Source organism: Impatiens glandulifera, chromosome 5 (genome assembly GCF_907164915.1).
Source record: "Impatiens glandulifera chromosome 5, dImpGla2.1, whole genome shotgun sequence".
NCBI classification, from domain to species: Eukaryota; Viridiplantae; Streptophyta; class Magnoliopsida; order Ericales; family Balsaminaceae; genus Impatiens; species Impatiens glandulifera.
Window position 1 is genome coordinate 8,297,341 of NC_061866.1, and position 13,473 is coordinate 8,310,813.

At 28.5% G+C, this 13,473-nt stretch overlaps 2 protein-coding genes across 2 annotated transcripts; both read left to right on the top strand.

Moving 5' to 3' along the window:
- The first annotated feature begins 809 nt into the window (after positions 1 to 809).
- LOC124938972 (protein DETOXIFICATION 53) lies at positions 810 to 3,140 on the top strand. The gene is made up of 2 exons (XM_047479492.1): positions 810 to 953; positions 1,758 to 3,140. The coding sequence occupies exons 1-2, from the start codon at positions 810 to 812 to the stop codon at positions 3,138 to 3,140; spliced, it is 1,527 nt and encodes a 508-aa protein (XP_047335448.1).
- Positions 3,141 to 4,636: 1,496 nt separating this feature from the next.
- Positions 4,637 to 7,521, top strand: LOC124939835. The gene is made up of 3 exons (XM_047480290.1): positions 4,637 to 5,276; positions 5,975 to 6,099; positions 7,012 to 7,521. The coding sequence occupies exons 1-3, from the start codon at positions 5,051 to 5,053 to the stop codon at positions 7,477 to 7,479; spliced, it is 819 nt and encodes a 272-aa protein (XP_047336246.1). The 5' UTR covers positions 4,637 to 5,050; the 3' UTR covers positions 7,480 to 7,521.
- The last annotated feature ends 5,952 nt before the right edge of the window (positions 7,522 to 13,473 follow it).

The following is a 13,473-nucleotide window of genomic DNA, read 5'->3' on the forward strand; positions in this document are numbered from 1 at the left end:
CTTTTCAATAAACCTTATTATACAAATTGTATAGTATGTTTGTACGTGTCCTAATAATAGAGTATTTGGGATGGTATATATATATGTCATATAGAAAGTTTTCGAGATTCATTGTTGGTGATTGATATTCGATCACTTTACTTGATTTTTTACAAATAATTCCTCCGAATATGTTTCTTTTACGATTTCAATTTGTTGAGATGAATCGGTTAAAATTCACTTAGTCTAAATAATTTTTGCTAACCGTAGCCATTACATAAAATATTAAAAATAAGGAAAATACGTCTCATTATAAACTATTATTCATGTTAGAAATAATGGATTAAACCCGTTTTTTTCGAAATTGTATGGTAATGATATGATCTTCTGAATAATTTCAATGAAAATTCTCAATTATAAATTTATAAAGAAATAAAAAGTAGAGCAGGGGATAGGGACAGCACTTGAGGAACTCGATGTGGCTCAATGGTATTGCTAATGATCATTCCAAATAATAAATTATTATTATTATTATTAAATGTTTGTCCGGTTGAGATGACCATCTTTTAATTAATTCTTTATTTCTAGTTGTTCTTTGATCTCTGCTATATATATTCAAATTAATGTAACTAACTACATAGGATAGGACATGAACTAATACTGGCCACAGTTCTTTTGGAGATAATAAGGTTCTCTTCTTTTTTCACATTATTAATCTAGCTAGCTACTACATCGTACATATATACCACCACCGGAATAGTGTCGTTACAGCTTCTTCTCCGGCGACATTTCCGATTTCCGATTAAGATGTTATAATAAACATGTGCACGATGAATGAGTCTGGAGAAATTGAAATTAGCTCTGAACAAACAGTACCTAAGAACGATGAAGAAAGTGAACAACAATGGAGAAGAAAAGAGAAACAAAACTACTTCTTCCATTTCATGAGCTTTCCATGTTTTCCTCTCAATCAGGTTAGTAATTGCTACTAATTACCTAAACATATTTCAATCTTCTCTCTTAATTAAAACACTTTTTCAAATAATCTCAAATCACTAAATATTCACCAGCATCAAACCAATCTCTTTTGGGTTAAAAAAATAAATAAGATATTTGAAACAAGACTAATTAAATAAGCAATTATATATTGCAGAATTTGGAAACAAATCTTTACTCATAATTTGTTACTTTCATGAGACACATGGCTGGCTAGTAAGGTGATGCTAATAATTAAAGTACAGCAAAAAACTAAACCCGACATTTTGTCATACCAATACACTTTATTATATATAAATTAATTTTTCTTATTTGTAAATTAATAAAGTAGATAATAAAATTTAAAAAAAAATCAATTTAACCCATAATAATAATGTCATTAATAATTATTAAATTTGAATTTAATAAATAATTTTATTTTACTATAAATAAACTTCTGGGTTAGACTTGTTGAACTTATCTAGACTCACTATCTTAATAAAGATTATGTGGGCACCCCAAACTTAAGAACCTCGTGAATTCGAATTCTAAATTAAAATATATATATATATATATATATATATATATATATATATATTACTTGTGTTATTTTTTTTTTGGTTCCGGCTTGTATGGAGATTGATAATGTATTTTTTTATTTGCTCTCTCAAATTATTTATAATAATAATGAAATGGTTCTATCCTTTAAAAGGAATATTCTATAAATATAAATAAAAAGAAAAAACTCCAATATTGATTGTTTTTGGTTAATCTTATAAGTTTAGTTTTACATGATATTCCAGGTAATAGAAGAATTAATAAAGCTTGGAAAGATTGCATTTCCAATATTGATGACATCTCTACTTATATTCTCAAAATCAATAATTTCAATGCTCTTCTTGGGTCGAATGGGTAAAGTTGAACTCGCCGGCGGTTCTCTAGCCATTGGTTTCGCAAACATAACCGGTTTCTCAGTTATGAAAGGTCTAACCGGAGGAATGGACCCAATTTGTTATCAAGCTTATGGTGCCAAAAAACTATACATTCTAACCCAAACATATCTCAAAACCTTCCTCCTTTTACTCTTCGCATCCGTTCCCATTTCACTCCTTTGGTTAAACGTAGAACCGGTCTTACTTCGTTTAGGTCAAGAACGTCTCATTTCAAAAGTAGCCAAAGATTATCTAATCTTTTCTCTTCCTGAATTACTAGCACATTCTCATCTCAACCCTTTACGTTCCTTTTTAAGGACACAAAGTATTAACTCTCCGGCGACAATCGCAGCCACCGTAGCTACCATTCTCCACTTACCCATCAATTACTATTTCGTAGTGTATTTGAAGTTGGGTGTCAAAGGAGTTGCTATGGGGTCAGTTTGTTACGCTTATAATATGAACCTCGGGTTGATGATATACGTGGTCATGTCGAAATTTGCTTTGAAACCTTGGACTGGGGCTACCTTCGTTTCGACTTTCCAAGGTTGGAGGCCTTTGTTGAGCCTTGCTCTTCCAAGCGTGTGCTCGGTTTGTCTCGAATGGTGGTGGTATGAGATAGTACTTTTCCTTGGCGGGCTTTTGGATAACCCGGAGGCTGCTGTTGGTGCCATGGGAATTCTTATTCAAACCACGGGCACAATCTACGTGGTGCCTTACTCGTTGAGCGTGAGTATATCTCAACGAGTAGGTCACGAGCTTGGGGCAGGTGAACCTGCCCGAGCTCGGCTTGCAGCCGTGACTGGCGTGACACTTGGTGTTGTGTATGGGTTTTCCGCGTTCGGGTTGTTTGTTGCTTTACGATCTGTTTGGGGGAAGATGTACACGGACGACCCGCAAATACTTGGGTTGATTTCGTTGACTCTACCGATTTTGGGGCTCGCGGAGGTTGGGAATGCTCCGCAGACGACTGTTTGCGGAGTGTTGATGGGGTCCGCGAGACCGAGAGTTGGGGTTCATGTGAATTTAGCCGCATTTTATTTGATTGGGCTACCGGTGGCTACCTTGATGGCATTTTCGTTGAAAATGGGGTTTTCGGGATTGTGGTGGGGGTTGGTGGCCGCACAAACGGCTTGTGCGTTTATGATGGTTTGGACATTAATACAAACGGATTGGAGACATCAAGCTAAGAGGGCCGAGGAACTTACTTTGGCGGCTGGTGAGACCGATACGGTTACAAATTTGGTTCCTTGATGTTCGGTTTTGTGTAAAATTCAAAGCTAGTGATTTGAGTTTATCTTTGCAAAATTGTGAGGTTATCAATTGAGGTTGAGTTTATATCTTCACAATTCTTTCTTCTTATCAAATTGATTTTTACCATAAGTTGTTTCAAGTTATTATACTTATATACCCACCATTACTTTTTACATATAATAGCTAAGTAGCTAACCAAATGAGATTAAAATAAGGGTTAAGACACATGTTTTCTTGATAGTGAATTATGTGTTTAGACATTATTAATGTTCTTTTCTCTTTTGTGGTCTTTATTTCATTTGTATGTATTTTTTTAAAGATTAAGACTATGAATGGACGTTTCACAAAAGAAAGCAGGTAAAAGGTAAGAAAATTAAAATAAAATTTTCAAATATCAAGTCATTAATGAGGACATGTCAAATAAGTAGTATAATTAGCATTATAAAATCAAAAGAATCTCATTTATATTAACACTTATGGTCAAGATTAGAGAGCATTAAATTATAGTTTCAATTCTACATAATTCACATCACTTATGGTCAAGATTAGTGAGCATTAAATTATAATTCCAATTCTACATCATTTAAATCATTAGTTTGAAAATTATAAATTGTAATTTAATTATAATTTATATATTTAAAAAAATTATATATTAAAAACAACTTTAATATATATTATTAAAATATTAGTTTCACATAATTTATTTATTTTATTAATTATAACCTAGTTAAAATATTAATTTTTAAATTAAAGAGAACTAGCATACATTCCATAACCATGATCCCGCTTTTATTCAAAAAGTTTTCAGATAAAATCGAACTCGTGACTTCTTAGTCTCTTAAACCAACTATAACCACTGAATTACCTTGGTGAGACTGCAAATGAGTGAGCGGCTCGAGTTTTGAACGAACGACTTAACTCATTTGCAACCCTAATTCTAACCTAGTTAAAATTATTTATATTTTTTTACGAATTTATAAGTTATTTAAATTTTATAATTTTATACAAAATTAAAGTGAATTTCTATATAACAAATTCAAAAAAAGTTATTAATTATTAAAAAAATAAGTAGATCTTCTCATTTGTTTTATAAATTATATATATATATTATAAATGAAATAAATATATCAAATTAACAAGGCCCATGTCTACTCTTGATTTGTGGGCCAATCATGTCTCTTATTATGGATCAAGTTGATCCGAAATGGCCCAAAATATCATTATTCTATATTTTTCAATGTACGTCCAGTTTCATCGGCAAGAAAGAAAAAAAACGACTTTCCAAACCCTTTCCCTCCCTTAATCTTTCCCATGAACAAACTGTTTCTCTGTTTAATCTTTTCATCGTCAGATTCACAAAAATTGAATATTTTAGATTCAATTAAGAGACTTGTACGCGTTCATCGTTTACTGCGTAAACTTTGCAGCTTTCAATCAAATTCTGGAAGGACGGGAGGAAGGAATGAACATGGATGATTAAATAGAGGCAGGAAGATGCGACACTTGGAGCTTATACCCAGTTCGAATGTTGGATTCATCCACCTTCGCTTGATTTCAAGTGGGTAATATCTCCGTGTATCTGAGGGGGAATGGGAAGAAATGGGATTTGTGCTGTAACCCTTTTCCTCTTTTGCCTTTGGGATCTGTCATCTGCTTGGAGTTTCAGGAGTTTGATTGATTCAGAACCGAAAGAAAAAACCCTTGTAAAAAGCTTTTACATTTGTAAATTCTATGATTAACTTGTTCTTGAGGTAGTTTGTTCTCTGATATGATATTTTGTTTAGATTTCTCCCCTGTCTAGCCCTGTTTCTGATGGAGGGTATCAAACGAACACAACAAGCTCAACTGATGGAGATATACCTAAAAAGGAAGACCATCAACAGGAACATCAGCAGCAGCAGCAGCCTATAATGAATTCGCCTGAGGTGGATCTCGATCCAAAAGCGACTAACAACACTGTTAATAGTACATCATTTCCTGTTACTCCTTTGAAAGATAACCCGCTGATAGATGAAGAGAAGGGAAATACTCCAAATAAAACAAGTTTGGGATCTGATACTAATGAGTCCTGCAATGACCCAACCAAGACTTGCATGACGGGAGAAATGATTGCCTGTTTTCAAGGTTTAGGCAATGGTAAATGCAACTTCCTTTATGTCCTTTTGGGTTATCAATTATATGATTCAGTTTTAGCTATATAATGTGATGATAAATAAGGAGATAAACACTTACATGCAGTTATTGATATTGAGCTGGATTCAATGGGTAGAGCTTTAGTTTGTGGTTTCTAAAGATAATTCCACATTTGGAAACACTTTTGTTATGTTTTCAGATACAGATAACGTTTGGAAACAAAATTTAGGCAGTCTGTTTCTATATTTGTAACGTTTCCAAATGGGGCCAATAAGCTCATTTGGAAACAATTGTTGTTTTTAGATTTCAATCTGAATCCAGATGAGAAACCGTCAAAAATTTCTGAATATGTGTGTAACTAAGTTCTATTTCCAAATGGGATACCTGACAAACAATATGATAGTTTGCAAACCTCCTACTTTAAATCTGATATTTCAGAGTGAAAACCTGTAACAAGTATATTATAGAATATAGCTTATTGAGAGGTGATGAGATGAGATCTATTCCTGTATAATAATCTAATAAGGATATAATCATCTACATGCTAGCTCATGGGTCTTCCAGTACACCTCTCGATCTACTCTTAACAAAATCTCTAAGTACATCTCTTTGGAATCAATCAGAAACTTCTTGCACCCTGATGGGATTTACATTCTCTTAATCAGTTGATGATAGTTTACCCATTACATTTTGTTTCTCAGGCATAAAAAATATAGTGATTCTTGTCCAAAATGAAGGAGAAATTACTATAAGGGTGACGGTTAAGCAACCAAGTTTGGAAAATACAACTGATCCGCTTGAAGTACATGGGCACCAAATTGGAAAGGTAACTTTATATAGTCTTCTCTTCTTTTTTCTTGCCATTTCATTTTAGTCTCCCCCATGTAGGGGGGTGAAATGCAGAGAAGTTACTATTATGGTAAATGTGAAATTTAACATGTTTGAATAGTTGTATTGAATTTGAAATGATAATGTAAGTTATGAATATATAATAGGATGATCCTAATTTTAATGGAATTCAAATACTAATAGATGGACTATAATGCTAACATAATTATCATAACCACCTAACTAAAATAAAAACAATTATCCAATAAACTTATTTATTGAAACTAACAATTTACCATATGATAGCTTATCACTTAATCTGAATGATTGAATTATGTTCATTTGTTAACTATTACTTAAAATCACTTAATTATTTATATTCAACTCAAACTAATCTAAATAAGATAAAATTTAGCTTAACTTGGGTACTCTAAGTAAAGCACATGCAAAAGCAATTTTCACCATTGAAAATTAATCAAATTGTGTTATTACAAGAGTAAAATAATCTTTTAAGTACTTTTTCAACGTTAGTTCCATATTTGATCAAATCAACTAACATACCATTGATACCAAGTACTTAACTCATTTGGCACTAATACATATCACCTATCAATATGTTTCATATCATCATTCTATATGCTTGATTGTGTGCGACCTTGATGAAATGGACTTGTATGTTTTGCTAGTATGTTCTAACAATAGATATAGGGTTTGGACTTGAGAAGGTGAGGTCTAAAATTCGAATCTCACTAAAACATTTTGATTGAAGTTGAGGTCATGGCTGTGGGATATTGTGCGAACCTCTCCTAAAGACTAAATCATGTTTAAAGAAAATCGGTTGCCATTTTCTTCTTTTTCTTTTATTATGAATTGATCCTAACTGGATTTTACCTTTTGATAATTGTTGTAGATTGATATACCTGTCACTGATGACCCTAAAATTGTATTAAATGCTGGAAGTGGGGATTGTGAGTTAAACATTGGTCCATCTTCTTCATCACAAAAAGAAGATATCTTCCAAAAGTTCCAGTTTTATTATAATCAAGTGACCCCAATCTATGGTGCATGTATGTTCTTTGTAGTAGCCATGATTGTGGGTGGGATTTGGAGTTACTGCAAATTTAGTCAAGGAAATCAAGAAGGTGAAATTCCTTATCAGGAACTTGAAATGGGTTCACCAGGATCTGCTTCAGCCCTGAACATTGATTCTGCAGAAGGTTGGGACCAGGTTTGGGACGATGATTGGGATGAAGAAAACGCGGTTAGGTCTCCTGTTGGACGTAAAAATCGTGTTGGAAGTGTTTCAGCAAAAGGGATTCCTGCTAGATCTTCTAATAATAGAGTAGAAGATGGTTGGGACAATGATTGGGATGATTAGAAGAAATTGCTCTTATAGAAGAAGATCATGAAATCCTTAGAAAAAATGCTAATTTTATATTTACAACTCTTTTCAATCTAAGGTGATTTTAGTGGAAATCGAATTTTTCTTGAACAAGCCATAAGATTGAAGTTTGAAATTATGGCAGTTATGGAAATGGATCTATCCAAGGTGGCAGAAGTAGTGAAGGGACAACCAATGGTAGGCTTACAGGTGTCTAGGATGCTGACCTGGATTTTTTTATGTCTGATGAGAAGATATATGTTGATGATTATTTTTAGGTAAGAAGATATATGTTGATGATTATTTTTAGGTAAAGTTCCATTTGTTAAATTTAATTAGAGAAAAAGGATAAGCATTTACATTTGATTCAACTTTATTAGTGGATAGTATAAATATATTATTGTTTACATCTATATCAAGGAATTTGGTATGTTTTCTCGTCTGAATTCTCTTTATATTCTGAAATCCTAAAATTCTATTCTCTATTTGCAAATTCATCATTTTGATAAAATATGATTTGATATATTCTTGATAATGGGAACAGCCAGCCCTCTATATTGAATAAACATGAAATGAAAGCATAACAATAATAAGAAAAGACTTCCACAATATGCTTATTCACAGGAATTTTGAGGCATGTGCTAGTTTTTATTTTCACATTAGAAACTATATTTGGGGTAATTATATGAATAAATGAATAAGAGACTCTTCTTCAAAATGATTACATTCTTAAAAAAACACATGTTTACTTATTTTGTGAGTGCCTAGTTTAGTTTTGGGTCGGTTAGTATTATCCAATTGAATTATAATTTTGAGTTTAGTGAGAATCAAATATAAAATTTAATTTCTTACTTTTTAATCTAGGTTATAAACAAACCGATGGACTGACTTATCTCAATGGCAGACAAAAAATTTAAAATCCATTAAAAACCTTGTTAATATATATTTTTTAGGTAAAATATAGTATTTTATTTATTTATATATTTATAAACTTAAAAAAAAACTATTATTTATATATATTTAAATCATTATATACAGTCCAAAAGTGAAGCTATGCAATTGCAAATAAATTTTAATGGAAGACTAGTGGAAAAGTGGATTGAATGGTGATTAAAGACACATTATGGGGTTTGAATTTTGATTAGGTAAAATGATATGTTTAGGTAATTACAAAAACAATTATTTACCTAACATACTACATCAATGAATAAGAACTTTTACCAAGTAAAATACAATTAATCACTCTTTATTCTAATCTAAATAATAATTATTATTATTATTATTTTCATTTTTATATGAAAATAAATTGGTAGAAAAAAATGTGAGAAACATAATTAATAACTTTTATATTTAATTTTTTTTCTCTATTATATATATATATATATATATATATATATATATATATATATATATATATATATATATATATATATATATCATCTTTTCAAATTATAATATATACTACAAAAAAAAATTTGGGTGAGATGCGACACATTTACCATTATTTTTTCATCAAATAAAATATTTTACAATTTGTTTAACGGTGAAGAACATTTTACCTTTATTATTTACGACATTGCAATAATAAAACGTTTTTCACGCGTGGCTAAATTTTCAATAACTTATGCGATTTGTTTAGAATAATTTTTTGTGACTCGACTTTTAGAAATTGTTTCTCCGACTTGTTCTTCAGAGTACTGTTTTGTGTACGTGACCATTATATTTTGCCATTAATTATTTTTTGTAGCCATTAGTTATTTATAATTTTTAATATTTCATTTTGTCAGAAAGAGAACTAACCATTAATTTAGTTAAAGGTTTAGTATTTATATTTTTCATTGATGATATGTAGTCATTACTTTAATTAAAATTTTCATATTTCAAGTTGTGAACGAAGATAAATAGCCATTATTTTAGCTAAATGTTTAATATTTATTTTAGCCATGGTAGGAAAGTAGCCACTATTTTAGTTAAAAGTTTATTATTTCTTTTTGCTATTCAAGATAATTAGCCACTAATGTAGTTACACGTTTATTATTTTATTTTTCTATGGAAGAACGATAGCCATTAATTTAGTTAAATGCGTCACATTTCCTTTTGCTAAAAATGAAAAATAGTCATTACTTTAGTTAATAGTTTAGTATTTTATTTTGTCTTTATTATATAAGTAGCCATTACTTTAATTAAACTTTTAGAATTTCTTTTTCTATTTTAATAAATTATGTATTCCTTTAATTTTTTGTTTAAATTTGAAATAATGTAATGGATATTAGAATATCGTTGAGTAATCTCATATACACTCATTTTACACCTTTCTTTATTCTTAAATTTCTGTTAAATAAGATTTTATAATATTGAAAAACTTAAACATTAAAATTAGACACAAACAAGCCATATGTGATACTTCTTCTCACTCCAAAAGGTAATTTGGATGTATTTTAGGAACTTATACAAACTTCTATAATATCTTGACAAGCTAGAATAATTCAAGCTTATATAATTCGAGCTTATGTAATTCTGACGAACTCCTACTCCCAATCGGGTTAACATTCAAGATTATATAATTCTTAGATTTCTATTAAATATGATTTTAATAATATTAGGACACTAGAACATTAAAATTAGTCACACACAAGTCATATGCAATACTTCTTCCCACTTCCAAAGGTAATTTGGATGTATTTTTGGGATTCATACGAACTTTTACATTATCTTGACAAGCTGGAATAATATAGGCTGATATAATTCGAGCTTATATAATTTTAACGAACTCCTGTATTTTTGGGATTCATACGAACTTTTACATTATCTTGACAAGCTGAAATAATATAGGTTGATATGATTCGAGCTTATATAATTTTAACGAACTCCTACTCCCAATCGGCTAACATCCAAGATTAGATAATTCTTAAATTTATGTTAAATAAGATTGTATAATATTAGGAAACTTGAACATTAAAATTAGCTACACACACAAGAACTAAAACATTATGTTCAGCCACATCATTCACCCTTGCAATTGTTAATGCATCATAAACTAAAATATTACCAAAAATATATTGTTAATGTATTACTAGATTAATCACTATGTACTAGAGTTGGGCATCGTACATAAACGTTCGTATTCGACTCGGGCAAGTCGTGTTAGACTCTCAATCGTGTCGTGTTGTGTCGTGTCTAAATCTTATGTGTGTCGTATCGTGTCTTGACCCACTCAAAATATTATGATTCACGGACTCTTTCGTGTCGTGTTATTCGTATCCACGAGTTTATTCGTGTCATACTAACTCGTGTTTAAATTCGTGTTTCGTGTTATTTCGACTAGATTTTGTTATCGTGTCAACACAATCGTGTCTTGACACTCATGTTAATTATTTATTTATTTATATGTATTAAATTATATTGTTAGTAAAACTTATAAAATATTATTATATTATGAAAGTTAAATTATTATTATATATTTTGTTTGAATTGTTTAATAATAATTAAAATTTTAAAATAATTTAAAATTTTAAAAATAATATGTAAATTAATAAAAGTAATATGTGAGATAATTATTATGAGACTCAAATTTCTATTCATATAGTTTATTTAATATTTATATTTTATTTTAATATTTTAGTATATTTAATTTTAATTATATATATTACATTTATAAAATTAAATAATTTATAAATTAAATGAAAATGTAAATATATTTAAAGAGACGTGGCTATTTGATAATGTTAATGTAAAAGTGGGTAGTTTGAGAAAGAAAATTGAAGAGAAAATGGGAAAGGTGGGTAAAATTTATAAATATATATTATTATATTATTAAAATTAAAATTAAAATTATTATCATATATTTATTATTTAATGTATTAATAATAATTGAAATTATAAATAATTAAAAAATTAATAAGTAATTAATAAAATAATATCGAAGAGAATTATTAATATACTCACATTTTTATTCATATAATTTATTTTTATTTTTATTTTATTTATATTTATATTATTTAAGTTAATATTTTATTTTAATATTATATTTTAGTGTGTTTAATTTTAATTATAAATATTACATTTATGAATTTAAATAACTTATTAATTAAATAAAAATGTAATAGGTTTAGAGAATGTTAATGTGGGTAGCTTAGGTCATTTGACTAATTGTGTTTATGTCGTTTCGTGTGTATACTTGTGATCGTGTCGTGTCTATACTTGTGTCGTGTCTATACTCGTGTCGTGTCCGTGGCAACTCGTAATCGTGTTTCGATCGTATAAACTCATAATCGTGTCGTGACCGTGTCGTCTCATACTTATATCGTGTCAATCCAATACCCGAGTGAGATAATATTGTATCGTGTCGTTCCGTACAAATATCGTGTTGGATCGTGTCGGTTCGTATTTAGTTAACTTATTGCCCAGCTCTACTATGTACTCATAAATCATTCAACTAACCTTATTTTGTGACATGAATTAAACAATCACATAATCATCAAACAAATATAATCTCAATGTCACTAATCATATAGCATTCATAAGTAAGCGAAATTTTGAAAAGTTGCGATTGAATAGGTAATGTTATAAACATTATTTGTCGTTGTGTTCATAGAAGAATTACTATTAAATTAAATTAATTAAAAAATGGGGATAAATATTATAAATTTAATTTAATAACGTCTTTAACAACATTTTATATTCTTTTTAGTGTAATTAATTTTAAATTGAAAATGGCAATATTTTTAACAATGTTATTATCCACACTGAACTTATTTCTATCAAGTAAATTTACCATATTCGTAATTTAATTGATAAAATATATCGCAAATCAGATTTTTTTTGTAGTGATATATATATATATAATAATAAATTTAAATCTATTAATTTAAAAAATATTTATATATATATAATTTAAAAATATTTTTTTAAATGACAAATTTATATTTAATATATATAATTTAAAAATATATTTAAGTTTTTTATATATATATATATATATAATGTTTTTATAATTTTAAAAGGTTAGATTTTTTAATTTAATTATATATATAATTAAAATATTAAAATATTTTAATAATAAAATAATTAAACAAGAAAATAAACTCTTAAAAATTGTATTTTTTAATTAAAATATTAATAATTAAATAAAAAAAAATAAAAGAGAATACAGATTAAAAGTTGATATTTTTTAATTATAATATTAAATAATTTAATAAAAATATTTAAAGAAGAAATAACAGTTTACAGTTGATATTTTTAATTAAAATATCAAATAATTAATTTAATAATAAAAAAATAAAAAGAGATAAAGTTCTCCTTTTTATTTATATGGTGAGCTCTACATTACCAACTCATTAGTTGTTTATTGTAAATTTATAGATACCTTTCACATTTTTTGTTTTATTGAAATTAATGAATAAAATATGTTATTAAATACAACACATTTAACAAATTCTTATTCTAATTTAAACAATTATTATTATTGAAAATTAATCTATTTAAAAAAAAAATAGAGTTAGCTTTGTAGCAAATCTCCAACTTTAAATTATAATGGACATACCTATAAAATAGTGTCATGTTTGGCTGACCAACCCACCCACTTTATATATTTCATAAAGTCTTGTTCTTACTTTCTTTTTTCTTCATAAAGAATCCAAACACATCCTCATTGGAGTGGTGAAGACTGCTGTTACGTATGTTTGAAACAAACATTGGTCCATATATGAATCAGACTCCATATATAGCTTTTGCTTGTCCCTCAATTATTATAATTATTATTATTATAATATTATAGTGCTACTAATTAATTATTTAATTAATTACACCACTATAAAATCAAAAATAAATAAATAAAAGGGTACCCATTAAAATTCAAGATCAGTGCGCATCAACTGTATATATACACAAATTTTTATTTTTTTTATTTGTTTTTGGTTTGGCATGAGAAATCGTGACTTACACGTAATCCTTCACTTTGGACTACTACTTACTATTATTAGTAGTCTTGCA